Source organism: Delphinus delphis, chromosome 10 (genome assembly GCF_949987515.2).
Source record: "Delphinus delphis chromosome 10, mDelDel1.2, whole genome shotgun sequence".
NCBI lineage: Eukaryota > Metazoa > Chordata > Mammalia > Artiodactyla > Delphinidae > Delphinus > Delphinus delphis.
The window spans coordinates 101,232,886-101,257,085 of record NC_082692.2 but is presented as its reverse complement, the minus strand read 5'-3'; the positions used below and the strand labels follow the sequence as shown (position 1 = coordinate 101,257,085).

The window sequence follows — 24,200 nt, the reverse complement described above, 5'->3', positions numbered from 1 at the left end:
ACGTGTTTTCTTTTTTAAAATTCTATTTATTTATTTATTTATTTTTGGCTGTGTTGGGTGTTCGTTGCTGCACGCGAGCTTTCTCTAGCTGTGGCGAGCGGGGGCTGCTCTTCGTTGCGGTGCACAGGCTTCTCATTGCGGTGGCTTCTCTTGTTGTGGAGCACCGGCTCTAGGCGCACGGGCTCAGTAGTTGTGGCACACGGGCTCAGTAGTTGTGGCTCACGGTCTCTAGAGCGCAGGCTCAGTAGCTGTGGCACATGGGCTCAGTTGCTCTGCGGCAGGTGGGGACTTCCCGGACCAGGGCTCGAACGCGTGTCCCCTGCATTGGCAGGCGGACTCCCAACCACTGCACCACGAGTCCCCTAATGCGTTTTCTGAGTGCCTGACCTTACACTCTCAAAAGTGAGCGAGAATCGTTTAAGGGATTGCTGGGGATGGAAAGGTTGTGGTGACATCCCGTGCCTGTCCCCAAGGAAGGACATGCCTGACCCAGATACACCCCCTCGATGTGGCTGTGGCTTCCCATGCGTGGGGTGGGAGGAGTGACCCTTCCTTGGCCTCAGACCCCGGGGGGTCCCACAGGGATGGTGGAGCCTGAGCACATGGCCAGGTAGCCCACCACGACCTGGGCTCAGACCCCCATAGTGCTCTCCCTGCTCCTGGCGTCAGGAGAGGCCTTCCCGTCGCTGTGGGAGAGGGTCTCCCTCATGTAGGCTTATCTGTGTCTGAGGGGGTCCCTGCATGGTCAGTGCAGGGCTGGGGACTCCATGCCACCAAGGCTGCCTCACGCCCCATCTTTTTCGTCTCTGCTTTTCTCTGTGAGTCTGGATGATTCTCTCAAAATGACTTAAATGTGCCCACCCTCAACTCACAGTTTCTTGCCACCAGAGTTGGTCTGTGTTTTCTTCTAGTTCCAGTTCAAAATCCTGGGGAAGAGCTCTGATTGGCCCAGTTTGGGGTGGGGGAGCTCTGATTGGCTGAGCTGAGGGTGAAGAACTCTGATGGGCCCAGTTTGTTGGGGGAGAGCTCTGATTGGCCCAGCTTGGGCAAACCTCCACTCTGGGCCAGTCAGTCGGCTGTGGCTAGGGGTGGGGTCACTTAGTCTTGACAGTGACTGCAGCTCTAGCTGGTCCCTAAGGATGAGCATTGAATGAAACCGGCTGCCACCCCAGGAGGTGTCCACTGCAGGAACAAAGTTCAGTAACTCCAGAGACTCAGATGTTCTAGGAATCTGGTCAGTGACACATACAGCACAGTTGCTACTCTTGCTTCCTCATCACAGCTGTCAGGAGTGATAGAAAGTACGACTTTAGCAAAAATGTCATGGGACTAAAATGTACAATGGCTGCCTTCAGGCTTGGCTGTATGTGTGGGCTCTAGAGATGCTGTGAGGGCTCTGTCTCCATCCTCCATGTTGGTTATTCTCAGGCGGGCTCTGCCATGTGGCAGTCGGGTGGCCCAGCAGCTCCAGGCTCCCTCCCTTCGGCCCAGGGGCTTCACCGTGGGCCCGCGCAACTGGGTTACAGGACCATCCCTCACCAGTCATTGTGAAGGAGGAAGGAGCCTCTGATTGGCCATTCTGTGGGCCACGTAGCCTGAAGAGTGGGAGAGTTGGGGTTCTCTTACCAGGAGGAGGGGGCAGAGAGCCGCACAGCATCGCCAGCCTGCTTTCCATAAACGGCCCCCACATTTCCTTCCCCGTCCCCATTTCACGTGGTGGACCCATCCTGAGGGAACGTGAGGATGTCCCAGTGTGAGTAGAGGCAGCTCTTCACCACCTGGGGTAGTTCCTGTTAGAATGGGGAGTTGGAGGTTGGGGTTGGCACTGCGGGGTCCTGGTCTCCAGCCCAGCCATACTTAAGTCCAAGTGGTCGGGAACTCCATGTACAGAACGCAGGGAGGTCAAAAGAGGCAGCCATGAACTCTGAGGAAAGGTTTCCCTGAAGAGGGAGTACTGAGCTGGGTTTTTAGGGATGAACAGGAGTTTGCTCAGGGACAGAAGGGTGTGCCTGGCAGAGGGAACAAAGGAATGGGCAGACTTGAGGAGCTGTGAAAGATTTAGAGGACCTAGGGCAGGTCATTTATTTTTTATACTGACTGTGTATTGAATGCCTGTTGTTTGCCCGGTGAGGTGCTGGGGTCTTTACGTCCCCTCCTTGAGTCCTCCCCGTGTTGCTGGGAGGCCATTGTGATTGGGCCCATGAGCAGATGGGAGTGTGTCTGTTCCGGGGTCATGTGCTCTGAGCCGCCCGGCAGTCTGGGGGGAGCTGGGTTCACATTCGAACCCTGACCTCTGGGGCCCAGGGCTTGATCCCACTTGCTGCCCATCTCTGCTCCGGCTGGGGCGGCTGATGGCGTTGGGGGCCCTACGGTCATGCCACAGCCTGGGCTAGACGCCGCGGTTGGCTGCGCACCAGCTGCCCTGCTGGCAGCCTTGAGAAATTCCTAAATTTCAGGGCCATGCGAATGAATAGGGGCGCTGGCCTGGCAAAGGCGCGAGAGAGCTGCAGAGCTTCCCTGGCTGAGCACTCTGTGAGGCTCAGAGGACACGTGAGATGGGGCTTCTGTCTGAAGGGTGGACAGCGGTGGTCACGCCGTGAGGCTCCCAGCTCAGCCCCTGACTTGCCAGGGGGCCTTAGGCAAGTTTTTCTCCGTCTTTGAAGGCCCTACGGGGTTGAGTGTTGGTGACACTCACGTTTATAACTCATCTCGTGTCCTGTGTCAGCCCTGTGCTGGGGCCGTACAAATTAATCAGTCCACCCAACCCCACCCTGCCACCCACCAAAAGCATCTGAGTGCCCATGTGGGCCAGACCCCGGGTCAGGGCTGAGCAGGAGAGCAGGGTCCCTGCCTCAGTCTCATCCATGTGAGATGTCAGCTCCTAGCGTGGGAGGGAACCTGCCAGCCTCAGCCCCAGTGAGCATCCCGTCTGGTTAGAGAGGAGGTGGTAGCAGAGTGCGCCTCGCAGGGCGCTGCGTGAGCCTCGCTGAGGGGGTGTTGGCAGGGCTGCCTGCGCTGAGGCTGGACAGGACCCGTGATGCCTTAGGCGCTGACGGGCTCCAGTGCAGCTGTGAACCCGGCGGCAGCAGGAAGCAAGTCCTGGGTTCTAGGAAGCAGCGTGATCTGGGCAGAAGGTCAAGGTCAGGGGCTTCGGGGACTAGGGACCCCCTGCCCCTGCTGGGGCTGGAGAAGGGACAGGACCCACCAGGTAAGGGCGGCCCAGCATGCACGTGCGTGCACACGCAGGCTCACTCTCACACACACTCACACACACATACATGCCTAAACACACCTCACGTGCACACACCTGCCCACACTCACACAGACTTAGATTTCACATACACACAGATGCACTTACGCACCCAAACTCCCCCCCCCGCCCCCGACCCCCGGTCCCCCGATGCTCACACGGACCCGCATGTACACGCACCTCTCACGCAGGGACCCTTGGTCTTTCAGCTTCCCTTGAAAACACATCTTGTATCCAAAGGAGAAGGAAAAGAGAACGCAGGAGACGGTCTGCGTGAGCTCAGAGGTAGGGTGAGGATGGGGTCCGGGCCCCGCTCTGGGGACTCCCTCACCTCCTGGAGTGGTTTCTTAGTGTAGACGGAGCCCTGGACTCAAATCCAGGATCTGGAGAAGGCGTGAGAAGGGGCCGTGCCAGGGTTTGGGAGGCTCTGGAGGAGGGTTGGACCCCAAAGTTTATCTCCCACCTTTGTCTTCCTTTCAGGGGAAGAATTAAATCCCCCAAAGACCAGTTTATTCTGTGAGGGGGGTGATGGGTGAACCCATTCTCGGTGCCTGGTGCGGAGGAGGTGCCCCTCCCGTAGGGACCTGGTAGATGATCCCCTTCACCAGGAGACGCTTGCTCTTCCCCGAGCTCTTAGTCACAGAACGTTGACGCTTGTTGACTAGCATCTGCTGAACTGACCACGTAGATTGGTCTTCTAGTGAATGGCATTGACTTGCTGGTATTGCACTACGTTTGCGTTCCTGAGGTAAACCCTGTTTGGACACAATGTGTTATATCCCTGTAATATGCTGCTGGGGTCGATTTCCTGCTATGTGACTTAGGGCTTGGCAGCTAGATTCCTAAGTGAGACTGGCCACTACCTTCCTCTTGGAGTACCACGTCTGCTTTTGGTATCAGGACTTTCCTAGTCGCATAAAATGGCAGGAGGACCCACCTTCCTTTTTCTAGATGTTGGAACAAGTTTTTAATAGGGTGGGAATTATCGTCCGCTCTGACTGTACCCTGTCTTGGGTTGGCCTCTGTAGATGCTTTTAAAGTTCATCCCACAGCACCCTGCGAGGGGAACGTGATGCTTCTCATTGAACAGATGGGCAAGGTGAGGCTCAGAGAGCCGGAGCCTCTGCTCCGTGGTCAGACAGCATGTGGCGGCTCCGCTGGGCTGTGAGCGCAGGCCAGTCTGACTCTCCCTGGGCCTGTGCTTTTCCCGCTGCTCACCGCGGTGCAAGGATCGTCTGAGATGCTGGCCTGCAGGAGAGCCGTTGCCCTTGCTCTGGGTTTTCCAGGGAGGCTGGGAAGAGCACTGATGGCGCATCAGGAGAGCTGGCCTCGCTCCGCTCACCATCCGCTGGCCCACCCGCCATCCGTGCATCCGCTTGTCCATTACCCGCCCAGTCGGCCAGCCGTCCTTCAGCCCTTTGTCCCCGTGCTGATGCACCCACCATTAACCCACCTTCCCATCCACGCCTCCTCCATCTCGTCACCCATCGTTCCACCCACCCACCTGCCCATCTATTAGACATTTATCCACAGGCTGGTTACTCATCCAGCCACTTTTCCACCTTCCCATCCATCTGTCCTCCATCTGCCATCCATTCACTCACCATTTATCCATGATGGGACCACCATCCATCTGACACCCAACCATCTCTTCATCAACGATCCATCCACCTACCAGTTCACTTCATCAACGATCAACGACCCATCTGCCTACCAGTTCACTTAACCATCCGCTGGCACTTTCTCCTCCATCTGTCTTCCACGTGATATACCCACCCACTCATCTGTCCACTCATCCATGTACCCATCCATCCATCCATCCATCCATCCACCTGCCCTTGGGGCTTGGCCTTAAGGTAGGGGGTAGGGTTTGGGTGTGGAGAGATTCAGGAGGGAGGGCACCCTGGTTTGGGATAATGATACAAACCAAGATCAGGAGTTGGGAACCAGAGTCTTCGAGGTTAGCGGGAATTGGGTGTATGGAGGGCGACGGAGGGAAATGGAAAGAAAAGGTGGGAGGGAAAGATAGGTGGGAGCTAGATGGTGAAGGACTTGGAATGCCACCCTTAGGAGTTTTCACTTTATCCTTGGTCCAAGGGTATTCAACCCGGGGTCCATGAGTGAGTTCCAGGGCGTCTGTAAGACCCCTAAAATGATAGGCAACGATTTTTTTTTATATATAAGCCCATATATCTGTTAAGACTCTTGGTTGCAAGTTGCAAGTGACAGAAAACATGTTCCAAGTTAGCTTGAGCAAAATGGTTGCTTGAGCAAAAAGTTGCTTGAGCAACTTTGTCATTGCAAAGTTCAGCTTTTCAGTTAGCTTCAGGTATGGCTGGATCTAGGTACTCAGCAGCTGTCACTGTGACTCTGTTATCTTGGCTTTTCCTTTTCCCTTTTTATTTTTTGAGTAGACTCCAGACTCAGACGGTCTCCGGCTGACAACAGGATGGCTTCAGGGACCCTCAAGGTTAAATCATCTCTTGTCTGATACAGTGGGAACAAGAGGCCATTTGCCTGATGTCTCACTTGAATTGGGTCTCACGGGCTCAGGTTGGCCTCGTGTCCATCCCTGAGTTAGGCATTGTTGCGAGAGGAATGAGAAACACCGATTGGCCTGACAGTTGAGTGGTGTGGACCCCAGAATGAAATCCAGGGGCCCTTCTTGGAAGGAGGGTGAATGTGCGATGGGTGAGGAGAAACCACCCCATGTCCACTACTAAGCTTTGTTCACACTTTCCTCTTTTGGTGGACGCGGGTGGATTACCCAAGGGCCAGAGGTGGTAGGGAACCATCAGGATTTCGAGCAGGGTGGGAGGACATCAGACGAGAAGTCGTCGGCAGGCAGGACCACGGGCAAGCTGGATGCCTGTCTGGGGCCGGGTGGAGGGTATTGGGGACGCAGTTGGGGAGAGCAGTGAGCTCAGCCTTGGCCACGGGCAGGACGGTTTCTCATCACTCTGCCCAAAGAGTGTTTCTTCTCTCCAGAGTCATGACTTGTGGGGAAGGAAAATATCGCTCCCTCCTGTGCCAAAAGCAACATTTTCTTTTCTCAAAGGTTGATTATAAGTCACGGACATTCATCTGTGTAATTTTTCACCTGTTTATGTTGATAATGAGATTAGTGATTACATATGCAGGGTCACTTCTCACCCAGGGTTTAAGGAGCTTTTTATTCATTTTACTTATTTTTTCTTTATTAGTTAAGAGGGGGAAGGGAAGGGAACAAAACCTCGCTGTTGTACTGGAAGGACGATTTTCCCAGTGATTTTATGCTCACCCATGGAGGGTCCCCAGGGGTCCATGAGCGTGAGGACACGGGCCGCCAGAACCCTCTGTGCATTCCACCTGGGCCTGACTGCTGTCAGCGCTTTGCACCCAGGGTTGGCCTGAGACCCGGTGTCCCTGTGCTCTGGACCCAGCCCCCCAGCCCTCCCTTGGGGGTCTCAGGCCAGCCCCCTGTGCCCTCAGCCTTGCCCGCTCTCCCCAGGCCAGACTTGTCGTTTTGCAAACAATCGCATTGATTATTGAGATTTTTGCCCATGAGGAAATGAAGGAAAATAAGTATTTAACGGTGGAAGCCAGGCTCGATCACGTTTCTTGCGGTGATTTGTGATTGTTTTTCATATCCCTCCCCTCCTATCCATTTCTTCTGCCAAGAAGTCTCTGGCCTCTGCTCTGTTTCCTTTTTCTGGACTATTATAATAGGCTCTTTTCTTTTAAAAGTCTCTGCTCTTGTGAAAAAATACATATAAAAACATACAAAAAGTACATGGAAGTCAGCGTATACCCGCCCCCCATTGCCCTAACCCCAGCACCCTTCCCCCTCCGCGGTCTTTTCCCCATCTCCCCCCCCACCACCACCACCGCAGGTGCCGTACTCCCTCTGTGATGTTAAGGTGTTACCCAGCGCTGCGCTTCCTGGGGCTGGAATCTTCCTCCGCCTTCCTGAGGACTTCCCAGCGTGCTGTGGCCCATTGGTGCACTGCCCCCGCCCCGTTGGAACAGTGTCCACGCTGTCAAGACACTTTGCTACATTCTCTGGGGCCCTGGGCGTGGGTGACTGACTGACCGGTGTCCTCTTCTGACCTTGTCTCCTTCCTTAATTTTCATGCCCCGCGCCTCTTTCCCTCTTGCTGCCCACCTCACCTCCTCCCGCTCCCTTCTTTGTTCCTTGCAATGCCGGCCGCAGTGGGTCCGGCTGGTTCCTGCCTCAGGGCCTTTGCCCATGCTATTACCTCTGCCTGGGATGCCTTTCCCAGTTCCTTGCACGGCCACCGCATCTGCGCCAGGCAAGTCTCAGCCGAAGTGTCACCTCCTCAGTGAGGGCTTCTCTGCCCGCTCTTGCCAGGGGCGGGCCCCAGGCCCTGTCCCTCACAGCCTCCTTACTATCTTCTTACTTACTTGTTCTTTGTCTCTTCTCTTCACCAGGATGTTGGCCACACGGGGGGAGGGCCTCTCTGGGCCTTGTTCACCGCCACATCGCAGTACCTGCTGTGGGGACTGGCAGGTAGCAGGTGTGTAATGAATATCGACAAACTGAAGGCCTCTGGCTGTGCTCCCCTGGCCAGGCAGACCTGGCTTCGTGTCTGCGCACCACCTTTTACTGATGGTGTGACCGGGGGCAGGTCGTGTATCCTGTCTGGGCCTGAGTTTCCTTATCTGCAGAGCATGGTTAAATGAAATCAACATCCCTAGAAGCTCTCAGGCCAGCGCTTGGCATCATGTCGGTGCCGAGGAAGTGATAGTTAATATGAACCTGATCAACAGCTAAAATCCCTCCTAAGTTTCTGTGCCAAGAACACGTTTATTATTTTCCCCAGTGAATTAGATGACTTCCTCTTATCATACAAGGAGCACCAGGTCATCCTCTAATTTCCCTTTTGGCCTTGGGTGCCAGGAAGCTGACCATGATGGGGAGGTCTCAGGGGCAGCTCTTGTTTCCTGTTGGGTCTTCAGTGCAGCACTGTTTTTCCTTTCCGCTCTCTGCTCTTTGATTACTCACTCTTGGCTCCACAGTGCACGTTTTATTACTTTTTACTGTAGTAAAATACATACAAAACTGACCCTCTTAGCCATTTTTTAGAAATTTTAATTTATTTTTGACTGCGTTGGGTCTTTGTTGCTGCGCACAGGCTTTCTCTAGTTGCAGCGAGTGGGGGCTACTCTTTGTTGCGGTGCACGGGCTTCTCATTGCGGTGGCTTCTCTTGTTGCGGAGCACGGGCTCTAGGCGTGCACGCTTCAGTAGTTGTGGCATACGGCCTCAGCAGTTGTGGCTCGTGGGCTCTGGAGCACAGGCTCAGTAGTTGTGGCGCACAGGCTTTGTTGCTCCACGGCATGTGGGATCTTCCCGGACCAGGGCTCGAACCCGTGTCCCCTGAATTGGCAGGCGGATTCTTAACCACTGCACCACCAGGGAAGTCCCAGAACGTCCTTTTTAAGGCTGAGTAATATTCCATTGTGTAAAGAGACCACATTTTGTTTATCCACTCATCTGTTGATGGACACTTGGGTTACCTCTGCCTTTGGGCCACTGTGAATAATGCTGCTATGAACATCGGTGTGCAGATACTGTTTTTAGTACATTACTTTCTTACCTTTCTGAGCCTGGGGTGATCTCAGCCCAGATTAGAAATTAAAGCTAGGTTTGGGATCGTTTCTAGGAGCAGACTCTCTGACCTGCTGTTGCAGGGGTGTGTGTGTGTGTGTGGCAGAGCCTGTGCCCCCGCTGGTGCCCGGGCTGGTTCCTCCTCCTGGTGCACTCGTCCCCCAGCTGCCGCTAGTGGCTCACACCTGCGTGCTTCTTCAGACGCCCTTGGCCAACAGGTATTGGTTCCCCGCATGGGCCCAGGAGGTGATCCCCCCGCTTCGTCCCACTGCCAGCCTTGGCCAATGACCCACTGATGTCCCTGAGTGGGATGAGCCCTGGGGTGCCAGTCACATTGCAGAGCCCCCCCGCCCACCACCACGGTTGCAGGCTGGTGTCGGACTTCAGCTGAGACCACGTCTTTGCCATCCTGTTTCCCGTTCCCTTCTCCCAGGGGTTCTCCCAATAAACCACATGCTCAGAACCCCATCTCAGGCTCTGCTTCTGGGAGGTCCCGGCTTCAGACAGTGTAATTAACTCGAGCGTCCCTCCCGTGGTTGTGCGGCTGTGGGGATGCCGCTGGATTCTGGTACGATTGACCTTTGAGCCCACCTGGGTGGGAGCGGGCTCCTTGGAGGGGGCACAATTCCCAGTGTCTGCCACTTACAGGAGAGACAGGTCCTAACCCAGGAAACCAGGCCGTTCAGGCAGTGGCTTTGGGCCCGGGGGAGCAGGAACTCCTACCTCCCCTGGGCCTCCCTCCTTTGTGTGTAGACAGGAGAGGTCCAGGAGGGTTCCAGAGGATAGAGGGGAACGGGGGAGCCCAGTGATGCCGCTGGAGAGTGAGCGTGGACCAGTGATACCCCGCCGTCAGGCCCAGCTTCTGATTTTCCTAGAGAAGTTGGGAATCCAACTTAGGTGTAAAATGTTCTGATTTTAAGTGTTATGACATTAAATCAATTATAAATTAATAGCATCGCCATGTTTTAATAACAGCAACTAATTTCAAAAGTGCCATGTGGGCCCCCAAACACACTCCATAGACAGCCAGCCAGGCGGCTGGCCGGTGGCCACCCTCTGGCTGGACTTGGGGGCAGCGGCAGCCATCTGGGCAGGCTTCTGGGAGAAGCTGGGAGCGGCACCGCCCTCAGAGGTGGTGGCCGGCGGGCCAGGTGGTCCTGATGACTCGCGGGCTTGTAACTGGTGTGTCTACAGGGTCCTGAGTGTCTATATCCCTTCTGTCATCCCCAGCTGCTTGAGAATCTGTGTTTGGCTGTAGCTGCCCCTTGTTTAAAAGACAGATCCCCTGCAAACATTTTTAATGTTTTGAAACCACACCAGCACCAACCTGAGACTTTGTTCTTGTCTGGGGCTGCCCGGTAAAGATGTAGGATGCCCAGTTAAATTGGAATTTCAGAGAAGTGGTGAATAAATATCTCCCAGATATTGCACAGGACCTACTTAATGCCAAATCATGATGCACTGTTTATCTGGAATTCCTCTGGAACTGTATGTCTTGTATTTTTATTTGCTAGCTCTGGCAAGCCTGTTCTTGTCAGAACCAGAAGGCTCAGAGAACCAGGAAAGGAAGAATTTCCTTCACCTTGTGATTCGGTGTCACATGAGGCCAGACCCCGCTTTCGGTAGTGGTGGCACTGGTGATCAGTCAGTGCCCCAGGGCCATGGGGGGGCACCAGGGTGGCCTTGCTTCTGGGGCCCTCTCTGGGTGGCCACTGAGGTTCATTGTCAGGACGGGGTCACTTACTGTAGGGACGTGTATCTGTGTTTGCGGGTGGGAGCAGTGAGGGCGGCAGAAGTGCGGTCAGCTCTGATCGCCAGCCCCCCTTGCCCGGGTGCCCGGGGGTGGGGGAGGGAGGGAGGATACGGGACGGTGGGCGTGTCTTGCACAGAGCCCTCAGCCTCCTGTCTCCCTGGACACTCCCGGGAGTGTGCCCCTGCCCCGTCCCCCCACATCCTGGTTGTGAGACGCTGACCCCGGCCTACGTGAGAAGCCCGCTGCCCCCGCCCTAGCAGGGGTCTGGCCAGCCAGGGCCTCCGCACCTGCCCGCTCCTGCCTTAAGCCTGCTTCAGCTCCGCACAGCTGGATGCACCTCGGTGTGGTGTTGGGGGCTCCCATCTTCCTTCCCGTCTAAGGCTTGCTGTCTCCGTCTCTTGGTTGTGGAGCGTGAAGCCCGGAGAGGATGCCCAGACGCCATCACCGGCTTTCACTGCTGGGCATAGTTGGCTGCGTGGCCTTTGTTTCGTGCTGAGTGTGTGAGGGCACATCGCAGGCTTGGTGGTACTCAGAGTGTCAGTCTTTCAGAAGCACCACCGTCTGCAGCTGTCGGAGCTCACGGAATGATGCTGTCCCTTCATGTCCCCTGGCCCGTGGCCCATCTCGGAGCCCGGGGAGCCCGGTGTCTCTCAGCTGTCTGTTCGCTCCAGGTCCGAGCGGGAATCCCGCACGCGGTGGCTGTCACGTCTCAGGCCAGTGTGAACCCAGCACAGCATCTCCCCTGCCCACGTTTGCTGTGTGCCGAGGACTCGGGGCCTTTGTCCTTTAGAAGGTCCCCCCTGGACTCTCTGCTGGGGCTGCTTACTTGGGTCCCAGTGCTTGCGGGTCCAGCTGCCGCGTGACCAGCGGCCCGACACCTGGTGGTAGCGGTGTATTTGCTCAGGGGTTTAGGCAGGTGTGTCGTTGGGGACCCTGGTGGTATTTATACTAGTCTCCGGTCTGATGGGGGTGTCTGAAATGGCCTCATTCACATGCCAGTGTGTGACCAGCGGGAGTGCACACTGGGCTTGCAGGGTCTCCCGGGCAGGGTCCTCACCCGTTTTCCTGGTGGCTCAGGACTCCAGAGACCAAGGTGGAAGCTTGCCAGCTCCTGTGGGGGGGGTGTCGGCGTCCCTCTGCGTCCCCTGTGGGAGTGGTCACCATTCTGAGTCTCACTGGTCCATGGTTACAGCCCCCTGCCACCAGTCGCAGCAAAGGGGGGATGGGCTTGTGGGTTGGCTGGGTGTGTTCGTGCCCTCACCTGAGCCCTCCTGCAGGCTAGTGGGGCTCCAGCGGGAGCTGTGGCCATGGGGGAGGGGGAGGAGTCATCACCAAACCCCTGCTCTGGAGGGAAGGAGCAAGGGAGGTGGGGAACCAATACCCCAACCCCTCTCCTGCCCTCTAATCCCCTGTCAGTGGTGGCCCCTGGGCACTGCGGGAGCCCGGGCACGCAGTCTGAGGAGTGCAGCGCCCCTGTCCCTGCCGGTGCAGAGCCAGGTGGAGAAGGGCAGGGCAGGGAGTGGGTCTGGGGGCCGGTCACCGGCCTAGTGGCCTGTACCCGTGTCCTGTGTCCCCTCCACCAGCTGGACAAATACCCAGTGGCCACATGGTGCGGAGTTCTCAGGGAAATGCACGGGGAGGAGAGCTCGGCACTCACCCTGCACGCACGTGTGGCCTGCTTGTGTGCGTGCCCCTCTCCTGGTGTCCGCTCCAGGGCTCACGGAGGCCAGCTGGCACTGTAACAATCGTAGTCTTGTTAACGTGTGTGCATTACCCAGCTTCGTTCATCTGTGGGTGTCAGGAGATCCTGGGGGTCTTTCTCTGCGTCTGCCGGGTCCCCGATGAGCCCCTACCTCGGAGTGTGCGCCCCGTGACCCAACCTCAGGCCCAGCCTCAGGGGTCTTTGTCACCACAGTCTGCCTGCTGGGGCTCCCCACTTCCGGGAGGTCAGGTCCCCTTTTTCAGCCCCTCCCGTCATGATTCCTCTTTTCATATTGGAGGGGGGCCGATTTGCAGAAGCCACATGTTCAGGGGGCCACTTCCTGCAGGGGCCGTGGGAAACAGCAGCTGGAGACCCCTGGGAGGGGCATGTTTGAATCTGAGAACCAGCAATGTAGAGATTGTGCCCTCCTACTTCTCACTCGTATGCGTGTTCCCAGCCCCGCTAGCTTATCTCCAGGGACGGGGAGCTCCCTCCGCACCTGCAGCCTGGTCTGACTCTGACCTGGAGAAAGCTTTCCCCACGTGGAGCTGAGGTCTCTTGCCCTCCATCCTCCGTACACACCTGAGGGGCCATAACCCGTCCTGAGCAGCTGGGGAGTTGTGCCAGGCGCCCCTGAGGCTGCTCTTCCCCAGGGTAGCCACCCCAAGGGACCCAGCCCCTCGCCACTGGGCCACCTCCTGCGGACACATCCCAGCCGGCCCCATCCCTCTCGAAGGTGGGCGCACCCCCTGCAGACTGACGGGGATTCTGAGCAGCGTGCAGGGACCCGGACTTCCATTTTCCCAGCTGGAGACCACAGTGGGGATGACCATGGGGCTCCCAGTTCAGAGGTGAGCCTGGGGGGACCCAGAGCTCAAGCACGTCCAGCCAAGTGTGAGTGAGCAGAGAGTCCATGGCGTAGGCTTCGTGGGGAACCGGGAGGCCACACGCTGTATGACACCTCAGGGTGGCTGGGGCTCAGGAATTTTCCAGAGAAGTAAGAAGCTGGAATTTTCACGTGAGCATTTCCAATCTGTAAGTGCTGGTTACTAACTGAAAAGTAAAAGCTCACTGCGTGGGGGACTTCCCTGGTGGCGCAGTGGTTGAGAATCCGCCTGCCGATGCAGGGGACACGGGTTCGAGCCCTGGTCTGGGAAGATCCCACACGTCGCGGAGCAACTAAGCCCGTGCGCCACAACTACTGAGCCCGTGCGCCACAACTACTGAAGCCTGCACGGCTAGAGCCCGTGCTCCACAACAAGAGAAGCCACGGCAATGAGAAGCCCGCGTACCGCAACGAATAGTAGCCCCCGCTCACCGCAATTAGAGAAAGCCCGCTCACAGCAACAGAGACCCAGCGCAGCCAAAAATAAATTAATTAAAATAAATAAAAATTTTTAAAAAAGCTCACTGCGTGGGACACACAGTGCATTCGTGGGCTCGGTAGTGCCCGTGGGCCCCAACTATGACCTGAGGTGTGGTAGAGCCTCTCCACTGTGTACAGATGCAGAGCTGAGAGGCTCAGAGGGGGCAAGGGCCTTGCTCAGGGTTGCACAGCAAGTGAAAACGCCAAGCGGGGGGCTGATGTTCTGTCTTTCCTCCGGGCCTGGATTCACATGCTTGTGGGCCGTTTGTGACGGTAGGGGGTCCAAGGGCCCGGCCCCGCTGGGAGCCGTGTGTGGGCTGTGGCGGGAATACTGCCTCCTGGATGCAGGGTTCCTGTGAGTGTGTGTCGAGGAGGAGTGGGGGGCACGGGGGGAGGAGGCTTCTTTCTTAAATGACACTGTTGAGGGCAGACTGGAGGGAGGGCCTTCGTCCCTCCCATTTCCGTGGTTTGTCATGGGGATCTTGGGCCTCTGTCCTACGGGGCCCTCCACCCTCCTGAGGCAGCCGTTCAGCTTGGGGGGACATGCGTGTCAGCTCTTGTCCAGAGACGCCCCCTCTCGCCTCTTTCCGCACCCAGCACAGGCTCTTGTCCCTGGAGGCGCCCTTACCATCCTCACCCGGACCATCTCTGGGCTTCTCAAACTCGACAAGGCCCAAACCAGGCTGCCCATCTCCATGCAGGCCTGTGGCCCTCCTCCACGGCTTTCCCTGCCTCAAGAAGCCCCAGCTTTGTCCTTCCAGGTGTTCAGGCCCAAACTTCTGCTCATCCTGGACTCCCTTTCTCACCCCCACCCAGGCCGTCAGCACATCCCGCCACGTCCTCTCCCGCTGCCCATCTCTCACCCACCTTCCCATTCTCAGCGCGGCAGCAGACGAACCCTTTAAGTAGAGCGTCCCATCAGGTCATTCCAGGCTCCAGGGCTTATCTGGGCATTACCACCCTGGCCCTTGCCCACTGGTTCCGCTGGAGTGGCCCCTGCTGCTCCCCACCTCCCTTGTGCAGCCCTGCCTCAGGCCCTTTGCACTTGCTGTTCCTGCCACCTGACATGCTTTGCCTCCAGACGTCTATTCATGGGGCTGTGTTCACCGATTTGCTCAGGCCTCAGCTCAAATGCCACTTCCTTAGAGAAGCCTTGCTTGACCACCCTGGCCAAAATAGGCTCTCCCACACCCCGGCCTCTTCCTGTCCCGTTTCCTGGCTTTCATTCATTTATGTCTTCATTGTCCTCATGACTGCCTGGCGTTCAGTAGCCTCTGGAATTGCTCCACGCGCCAGAGTGCCAGCGCTGGCAGAATGGCCATGGGGCCTGCCTCACTTGCTGGTAAGCCCCAGTTCTGGAGGGTGCCGGCTTGGAGGGCCTGTGCCCTCAATCCTGGCTGACTGGCCTCGGAGGCAGACCTCCTCTCCTGCTGCATGGCCGCTGAGTTGCTCCGTCACTGCCCTGCCCGACAGGGTCCTTGCGCTGCCGTCACACTCTCCCCAGCTCAGCCAGGAGGTGGGCAGCACGATGGCTGCTTCTTTCTCCTCTCTGTTAAAGACTTTTAAGAAGTTCCTGTTGTTCTATTTTTTAGGTTTGAAATTTACAAACTTAAAATAGTAGAGATCTCACTTTATTGTCTTTTTTTCTAAATCAGACAATCGTTGCAGTGACTGCAAATGATAGTGCAGCTTCGGGGCCGGGAATGGGTGGAGAGGGAGCCCTTGTCTGTGACTGAGGAGCATGCAGCCCAGGGGTGCAGGCCTGGCCCCGAGTCACGCGGGTCCCAGGGCTGTGGGACCGGCGACTTTTGTGAGGATGGAGGTGGGGGGAGGAGCGAGGACAGTGAGAAGGTGACATTTGAGTGGCTTGTAGAGGGTAACAAGGAGGGGCTGCGGGAGGGTCATGCCAGGGCCCCTGGAGGGAGGGTTAGGGTGGCTCGCACAGGGAACCCAGACTGTTGCTTCCTGGTTGGGAAGCCAGGAAGCCATGCACATTGGGGTCAGCTCCTTCCAGATCACAGCGGCTTTGCAGAGAAAGGGCAGGAGTGGATGGCGGGGAGGGAGGTGGCAGGCGTGTTCCAGGGCAGATGGGGGTACAGCTCGAGCCAGGGCGAGGCTGCGGTGGTGGAGGGAAGTGGGCAGAGGGCAGAGAGCTGTTCACGCAGCTCAGTCGATGGGCGGGACTTGGTGTGTGTGTGTCTGTGTGTGTGTATGTGTGTGTGCGCGTGCGCACGTGCGGGGGACAGCGGGTGTCCAGGATAATTCTGGGAACGGTGGTATTATTTGCTGAGGCATCTGAGGAGGTTGGCAGGAGCCTCCCCTGCAGCATAACTTGCAGTGCAAGGGGATCTGTTAGGGGGTGTTCCTGGGCCCTGGGGTCCGAGGGCCATGGCAGGGGGCTTGGCTGTGTGCCGAGGCCTGGGAGGGCCTGGTTCCTGCCCAGTGTCCACTTGGCTTTGCCCTCTGGCTGGCAGCCACGGGACTCTGGGTGCATGGCTGGGGCTCAAGCTGGGTTTCGGGGGGAGATAAACTGTTTGGGCGCTGGTGACTGTGTGTGTGAGACCACTCGTGGTGTCCCGGCACATAGGTGAGGCTGTGGGTGAGACAGCGCATGTAACTGTGCCTGGAGGGCTGTAACCCGGCCTCTGCGTGCCTGCCACGGAGGGCGTGAGACCCCGATGCCCCAGGCGTGCCAGCCATGTGCCTGGAGAATGCATGTGACAGTGTGAGTGTGTGCGGGACCGTCGGCTGAGGGTCCTACCCGGGGACACGTGTCAGGTGGCAGGTGAGAGTGGGGGTCAGCGGCCCTGGGCAGGGCCACGCTGGCAACTCTGTCAACACCTGAGCGACGGCCATGCCTGTCTGTGCATCTGAGCAGGTGCGAGTGGGAGCGTGTGCGTAGGGATGTGAGGACGAGTGCATGCGTGTGAGTGAAGGTGGGGAGGCTGCCCAGCCGTGCGCACGTGCCGGTGTGTGTGCCAGGTGTGCACACGTGTCCCCCTGTGGCCGCCACGTGGTGCTGATCCGTGTCCTTTCCGATTCCCCCAGGGCCTCGTGAGAGAGAACGGTTGATCTGGAGGCGACGCGTGGCCGGCTGCGGGGCATGGCATCACTCGCGGAGCCCGTGGGAGCCTGGCTGGCCGTGGCCGTGGCCCTGGCCCTGGGCCCAAGCCCCAGCACGGCGGTCCCGGGGCAGGACTGCACGGGCGTCGAGTGCCCCCCGCTGGAGAACTGCATCGAGGAGGCGCTGGAGCCGGGTGCCTGCTGCGCCACGTGCATGCAGCAGGGCTGCGCCTGCGAGGGCTACCAGTACTACGACTGCCTGCAGGGTGGCTTCGTGCGCGGCCGCGTGCCCGCCGGCCAGTCCTACTTCGTGGACTTCGGCAGCACCGAGTGCTCCTGCCCGCCGGGCGGTGGCAAGATCAGCTGCCAGTTCATGCCCTGCCCGGAGCTGCCGCCCAACTGCATCGAGGCCTTGGTGGCGGCCGACAGCTGCCCGCAGTGCGGCCAGGTGGGCTGCGTCCACTCCGGCCGCAAGTACGCCGCCGGCCACACGGTCCACCTGTCGCCCTGCCGGGCCTGCCACTGTCCCGACGCCGGCGGCGAGCTCATCTGCTACCGGCTCCCCGATTGCCACGGAGACGCCGCCCCTGGAAACTTCTCTGACGCCGAGGAGGGTGACCCCGAGCGACACTATGAAGACCCCTACAGCTACGACCAGGAGGTGGCCGAGGCGGAGGCCGCGGCGGCCCTGGAGGGCGAGCTCCAGGCGGGCGCTGGGGGCCCGGCTGCTCTGGGAGCTGGGGGTCAGCCACCTTCAGCCATCCAGGCCACCCGCTGGCCGGCTGCCCTCCCCAGGCCCACGGCAGCTGCCGCCCTGGGTCCCCCAGCCCCCGTGCAGGCCAAGGCCAGGAGAGTGACGGAGGACAGACAGGAGGACAGAGAGGAATTGACAGTCAGGGAGCAGCCGGCAGCAGGTGGCCCCAGGGGCCTGGATGGACGGCCCACAGCAGGTCCAGCCCCTGGTCTCCCTGTCCAAGAGGAGGCGGCAGAGGCCAGGGCACGGCCCGAAGAGAACCTCATCCCGGACGCCCAGGCCACCCCCCGCAGCGCTGGGCAGGAGGGAGCTGGGCCCATTCCAGCGTCAACCACGGCCAGTGTCCCCGCATCACAGGCCACGCAGAGCGCTCCCGAGGGCCCGGCAGAGCCCAGCACCCACGCCATCCTGACCACACCTCACCAGGAGGCGGCCCGCGTCCCACCCACCCAGGAAGTGCCCAAGCAGCCACCGGTTGTGCCCCGTTCTCGGCCAGAGGAAGACACAGACCCCAACTCTGTGCATTCTGTCCCCAGAGGTGACCCTGAAGGTAAGCCTGTTTCCTGGTTTCTCCAGGGACACTCATCCCAGGGAAGGGCAGCCTCGGGGCTCTGTAGCCTGGCCCAGGTCTGTGCACAGCTGCCTGGAGCAGGGGAAGCTGGGTCTGCGGGGCCAGGCCAGGGACAGCCAGCGCCATCCCCTGAGCTCTGGGCTGGAGGCTCTGAGATGGGGCTTCCTCCTGGCTCAGCTTCTGGGGGTAGCATGGTGGGTGGATGGGTGGGGTCCCTGTCACGGTAGGTGCTGGGCTGCCTGATAGGGCTGTGGCCGAAGGCCTCTTACATGTACCTTATCAGGGCTGGGGAGCCCCTGCAGAGGGGTCCACAGGTGCCCTGGCAGGAAGTGGGAGCTCACAACCCTGATACAGCTGCCTGCTCACACCTCCCTGACAGTAGCCTCTGGTCATGGATGCTGGGCTCTTGGCCTCTGTGGTGGCAGCAGAATGGATGCAGGCTCTTGTTGGGGCTCCTTACAAGAGCCCAGTACTGGGTCTGTCACCCCTTCCTGCCAGGGGTCCTGCTAACATACAAGTGGTTTCTGTCCCTCCTCTGCTCAGTACCTGCTGGGGCTCCCACCTACTCAGAGTAGATACTGAAGTCCTCTCAGGGGCCTCAGGCCCTGCACAGCCTGACCCTGGGGCCTCCCGGGGCTTCTCTTCACCCTTTTCTTGTCCCTTTTGGCTGTTGTAACAAAAATACATAGACTGGGTGGCTGAACAGCAGGTGTTTATTTCCCATAGCCCTGGAGTCGGGAAGTCTAAGATCGGTTGTCTGATGAGAGCCTGCTTCCTGGTAGAGCAGATGAGGCCACATCTCATCTGGGTTACATCAGAGGTGGAGCAAGCTCTCCAGCATCTCTTCTTAGAAGGGCACTAATCCCATCATGAGGCTTCCACCCTCAAGACCTAGTTTTCTCCCCAAAGCTCCGTCTCCAGATACCATCCCACTGAGGATTAGGGTTTTAACGCATGAGTTTGGAGGTGGGAGCATAAACACTCAGTGCCTAGCAACCCTCTCCCTCCGCACTGTGCTTAGCTGCACGGGCCTCCTGGCCCCTTCCAGTACTTTCCAGCCCCAGGGCCTTTGCACTTGCCACTGCCTCTTCCTGAAGTGCTCTTCCAGGTGTCCGTGAAGTTCGCTTCTTCCTGCCATTTGCTCTCTGTTCAGGGTTACCTGCCTAGAGAGGCCTGCCCTGACCACCCCAGTCAAAGAGCACCCCACCTTCCTCTTACACTGCTTTAATTCCTCCCAGTAATACCTGGCATTGTAGCACATCGTTACTTGTTTAATTTTGTCTCCCCCGGTGGAATGTTAGAGCCATGAGTGGAGGGACCCCATCTGCCATCTTCTCTGCTGTGCACACAGTTGGTGCTCTGTAAACATTGGGTGAATTATTGAGGGAATGGGGGGGGCTCTCTGGCCACCCCTTTGCCAGTCATCCCCCCTCGTGCTAGTTCTCTGCCACCCCATGAGCACCCTACACTGTCATCCCCCTGTGTCCCACCCCTCTGCTCACACTCTTCCCAGTGAGCTCAGGCAGCACCGCTTCCAGGAATCCTTCACTGGGTCTTTGTGTCTTGCATGACCCTTCCTCCATCCCCACTCTGCAGCTCCCTGCCCCCACCTCTGAGGGAGCCCTAGGAGTTGTCTGGGTGTCTAGATATCTCTCTCCACAGCTGCGAGTCCATGTCTTGTTCAGTCCTGTGTCATTCACTCTGTAGACCCTTATTAGGTAGCAACTGTGGACAGGCCCTAATGGGCCGCTGGGAGGCAGGAACTGGCCAGTGTGGTCCACAGGCTGTGAGTGGGGGCTGCCCGGGTGGCATCTGGGATGGTTTCCTGGGGGAGGGGGCCCGTGTGTCCAGAGCTATGGCCCTTGCTGGGCGACCGCTGTGTGCTAAGGCCGAGACTGCAGGCTCCCACAGCCCCCAGGCCCCCGCCCTGGCGGCTCCTTCCATCCTGCTCTCCGTGGACGGGCACAGAACTCGCCCTTGCTGAGCACCTACTAGGTGCCCGGCCCCGTCTGTGACTCGATCCGCCCACAAGCTGGGAGCTGGGCTCCTTCTCATTTTCAGCTGACCAGGTTGAGGGTGGAGAGGTGTGGCTCGTGGCCGCAGGGTGCGCCGTGAGAGGTGGCGGCGGGGACCAGGGCGGGGGGCTTCCGGGGGCTCCTCCCCGCCCAGCCCCGAGCCTGCAGGGGGCGGGGCTGTAATGAAGTCCACGTGTGCCCGGGCGGGCTTGCAGGCCTGGCGCCGGGGATGGTGCGTGCAGCCTCCAGGGTTTCCAAAATAGACACGCCCCGGCCCCGGCCCCATCACCCGCCCCCTTGCTACCAGAGGCCTCTCTGTGGTGTGGGCCTTGGAACCCTGGAGAGATGCTTCGTTCTCAGGAGCCCCGGGTTCTTTCCTCTGCCCCAGGCTTTCTCAAATGGATTTTGGGGTGTGGCTGTTGGTGAAGGCCGCCTGGGGGTGGGGCCCCTGACTGAGTGCCTCTCATCCCATCAGAGGCCCCGCCCATGCAAAGCCCAGAGCAGGGCAGGGACAGGCTGTGCTTCTTGGAGCTCGGGGAAAGGGAGATGTAGGAAGTTGGGAGAGGTGGGCCGGCAGGGTGAATTTAAATGGGACCCAGGAGTTGGCCCAGGCCGTGTAAGCAGAGGCTGGCTGCCGTCCACCACCCCCGTCCATCTTCCCTGCTTCTGCTCACCCAGTGTCCACCTGACACCCACCAGCGCATGTGCTCTGTAATTCAGGCGAGCGGCTCTCCGCCTTGTGCCTCATTTTCTCCATCTGGAAGCGGCAGAGAAGGCCCTGCTTCCTGGGGGTGTTTTGAGGATTAAATGAGCTAACTCATTCAAACTCGGCATGGGGCCTAGCACTGCTGAGTAATTAGAAATGTTAGCCGTCACTATTCACCATCTGTTCCTCGATCCACCCACTTAGTTTCTGCAGCAGATAGGTGCAGAGCACCCTCTCTGCACCAGGGGCCGTCCAGTGAACCGGGTGGGCACAGCCTCTCCCCTTTGGGGTCTGATGGGGGTGGAGGGCGGTAATGGACGAGCCCACAAAGATTGTCCGTGGTCACAGCCATGCACACGGAGTGGGGAGGGTGGCCAGGGGATGCCTGCTGGGTGGGGCTCAGGGACCCGACGAGCGTCCTTGGGGCAGTGAGGGCCTTAGAGCCTTCTGACTGCTGTTGTAGGGGGAGCCCTGGGGGTTCCCAAGGGATGAAGGGGCCCTCAGTGGGGAGGACTGGGGAGGTGGTAGCTTTGTCCTGCTTGCCCGTGGGGCCGGCTGAGAGGCGCACCGTGGGGCGGAAATGACCCCCGGCCATGTTGCCATGGCAGCCCTGGGGCCTGGAGGAGGAGGTTTCCAGCCATTGCCCCAGGCCCGGCTGCAGCGGGGGTCCTGTCTTTGAGCCGGAGCTGTGCCAGGGATCCAGGCTGCCTCTGAGCATGTCCAGATGGAGCCTAATGGAAGCCACATGCCCTGCTCCCTGCCGGGGAGAAGGGCCCTGACGTCTGTCGTCCCTCAGGGGGCTTGTGAGGGCGCCTTCTACCACAGGGCTGGCACGATGGAGGGAGCTGGGGACCACCCCCCGCCCTCCTGGGCCACAAGGGTGGGAACCTGGGTCAGGGTCGCCCTCAGAAGATGCAGGTTCCAGCCCCTCTCCTGGAAAAGGGCTCCAGCAAAACCTGCAGGCCCCAGGACCCCGTGGCAGGAAAGGAGCTCCTTCCTCGGGGCCTCACATCACCGGATCCCGTGGGGCAGCGGTACTTGAACGGTTTGACGTTCCAGTTAATAGAGAAGCTTTAAAATTCAAATAACTGTGTATTAATTGCAGACACCATATTGGCTTATGACCTGTGCCTGCACCATCGTAAGCCCTCTGAGATCACTGGCTCCTTTAATCACCACAGCCGCCCCCTTGGTGCACAGCAGAGGAATAGGGCCACTTGCCCACGGACACACATGCAGGAAGCGGTGGATCCAGGTGCCCCTGCCGTTTCTTCATGTCTTCACCCCTGATAGTCATGTCTGGTGCCCGGCGTGTGCAGGGGCTGTGGCAGACGCCAGATGGACCGTGTTGCCCCTGCCCTCGGGACATTATGGTTTAGTGGGGAAGAAAACGTGGTAGTCATAGGACGAGGACCGAGGAATGGGGTGGTTGTGCTCTGTGAGCCTGTCTGGGGGATCGGACTCCCCTGGGGATCAGGGAGGTCTTCCGGGGAAGTGCTGTTTGAGCACAAGGAGCTGCTGACTGGGTGAGAGGTGGGGAGCAGAGAGAAGAGAGTGCGTCAGGCAGAGGGCATAGCACGTGCAAAGGCCCTGCAGCTGGAGGGAAGAAGTTGGATTGAAAGGAGGCTGTGTAGCTGGTGTGAGAAGAGGCTGGGGAGTGGTCAGGGGCCAGGCCCAGGGCGATGGTGTTTACCCTCAGGATGAAGATCTGGGCCCTTCCCCAAGGGCAGTGGGGAGCCACTGCAGGTGTCAGGCAGGAACTGGCAGGATCTTATTTGTGTCATGCAGCACTTCCTCTGGGTGAAGGGAGGAGAGCACAGGAGCAGGCTCTCCCCGCCTCACCCTGCAGCCCCAGGAGCCAGCCCTGGGCCTTCAGTGTCTGGGGGTCTCCAGGGTCCCCCAGAATCACTGGGTTGTGGTTCCAGGGGGCAGAGGGAGACCCGCCCAGCCTCGCCCTATTCCCCAGAGGATTCCTACAGACCCTCCCCTCTCCTCTCCAGGCTCAGCTGTGGGAGACTTAAGCTTGTGTGGGGTCTGAGTGGTCCCTGAGCACAGCCTGGGGACCAGAGGGAGCCAGGCTGGGAGTCTGGACACCTGAGCTCATGTTCTGTGTGCCAGAATCAGCCACAGGAGCTCCTGGCTCCCCAAAGCGGCCTGGGGAGGGGGCGCCCTGCGAGGAGAGCTTGCAGGTGGGCCAGCCGGCCCTTCCCCTCCTCACCCCCAGCCCACGGGCCTTGACCTGGGATGTCTGACTGTTCCAGGGCAGCGTAGGCTCTGCCGAGGGCAGCAGGGCCTGCAAACGAGGGGCCTGGGCTTCCCGCAGCCCCTGCTCACCCGTGGTGAGTCCCGGGCCGAAACTCACACGCGCTCGTTGTGTGACCTGGGGCCTGGGCCGCGATGCCTCTGAGCCCCGGTTTCCTCACTGACCCCGCGTAGCCGGGGTTGGTCCCGCCTCTGTCTGCTGCTCTGCTAATGGTGCACGCCCCTGTCACCGGTCAGCTTCTTTCTGCAGAGCATCTTTGTAAGCACTAGAATTTTGTTGCAAACATTTAGAAGCTGGAAGACTTCCCATAAATTCCAGCTTTCTGGCTTTTGTTGAAAATCGGCAGCTGCGGGCACACCAGGCCCATGTACCCTGGGCCATACACTGGGGGAGCTGAGAAGGGGCTGCCTGACTGTCAGACTTGCGGGGAGGTGGGGGGGCTCTAAAGGTGATAAAACCGAGGAGAGCTGGGTCCTCTGCTGGGGGCATCTGTCAGGCACTGAGTTTCACCCTGTGGCGACCTTGAGAGAGACTGTTTGGTCTGCTTTATGGAAGAGAAAATGGCACCCTGAGAGGGGAGGAGGCTTTTCTGGGGTCATAGTAGAGCTGGGCAGGGGGCCCTAGGCTCCCAGGGGAGGGGCTGGGCTCGTGGCTCCCATGGAGGACATGGGGCAGGAGGGGGTCTGAGTGGCTTGTAGCTGGGCCCCCTGGCTTTGGCTGCCCCAGAGCTTACAGCTGCATTTCACAGCCGCTCCCCATAGAGAGGTTCTGGGGCCAAGGCTCGGCCTGTGGTGGGGTTCTTTAATTTTTAAAAACTGTGTTTCCTTCCTTCCTTCCTAGACAGCTTTATTGAGTTATTGTTCATGTACCATAAAGCCCTCCCATTTAAAGTGTGCAGTTCAGTAGTTTTTGTCAGGGTCGTGAGAACATGGTCAGAATCTAATTCTAGGTCATTCTTGTCACCCGACTGCTATGCCGGTAGCAGCCACCTCCCACTCCCTCCTCCCAGCCCCCAGCAGCCTCCAGTCTACTCCCTGTCACTATGGATTTGCGTTTTCTGGACATTCCTGGACATGGAATCATACAATATGTGGCCTTTGTGGACGGTCCTCCGTCGCCAAGCGTAACGCTTTCAAAGCCCCCTGCAC

The 24,200-nt window shown here is 58.8% G+C and overlaps 1 protein-coding gene across 6 annotated transcripts in view; it reads left to right on the top strand.

Annotated features, from left to right (window-relative positions):
• The window catches only part of FBLN2 (fibulin 2), a 75,148-nt gene that overhangs the window by 8,158 nt on the left and 42,790 nt on the right, over positions 1 to 24,200 (top strand). For all 6 annotated transcript variants that reach the window (XM_060023123.1, XM_060023126.1, XM_060023125.1 and 3 more), the window contains exon 2: positions 16,729 to 18,047. In XM_060023123.1, coding sequence (XP_059879106.1) covers positions 16,784 to 18,047 — 1,264 coding nt within the window. In that variant the 5' untranslated portion in view covers positions 16,729 to 16,783. The remainder of the gene's footprint in view (positions 1 to 16,728; positions 18,048 to 24,200) is intronic.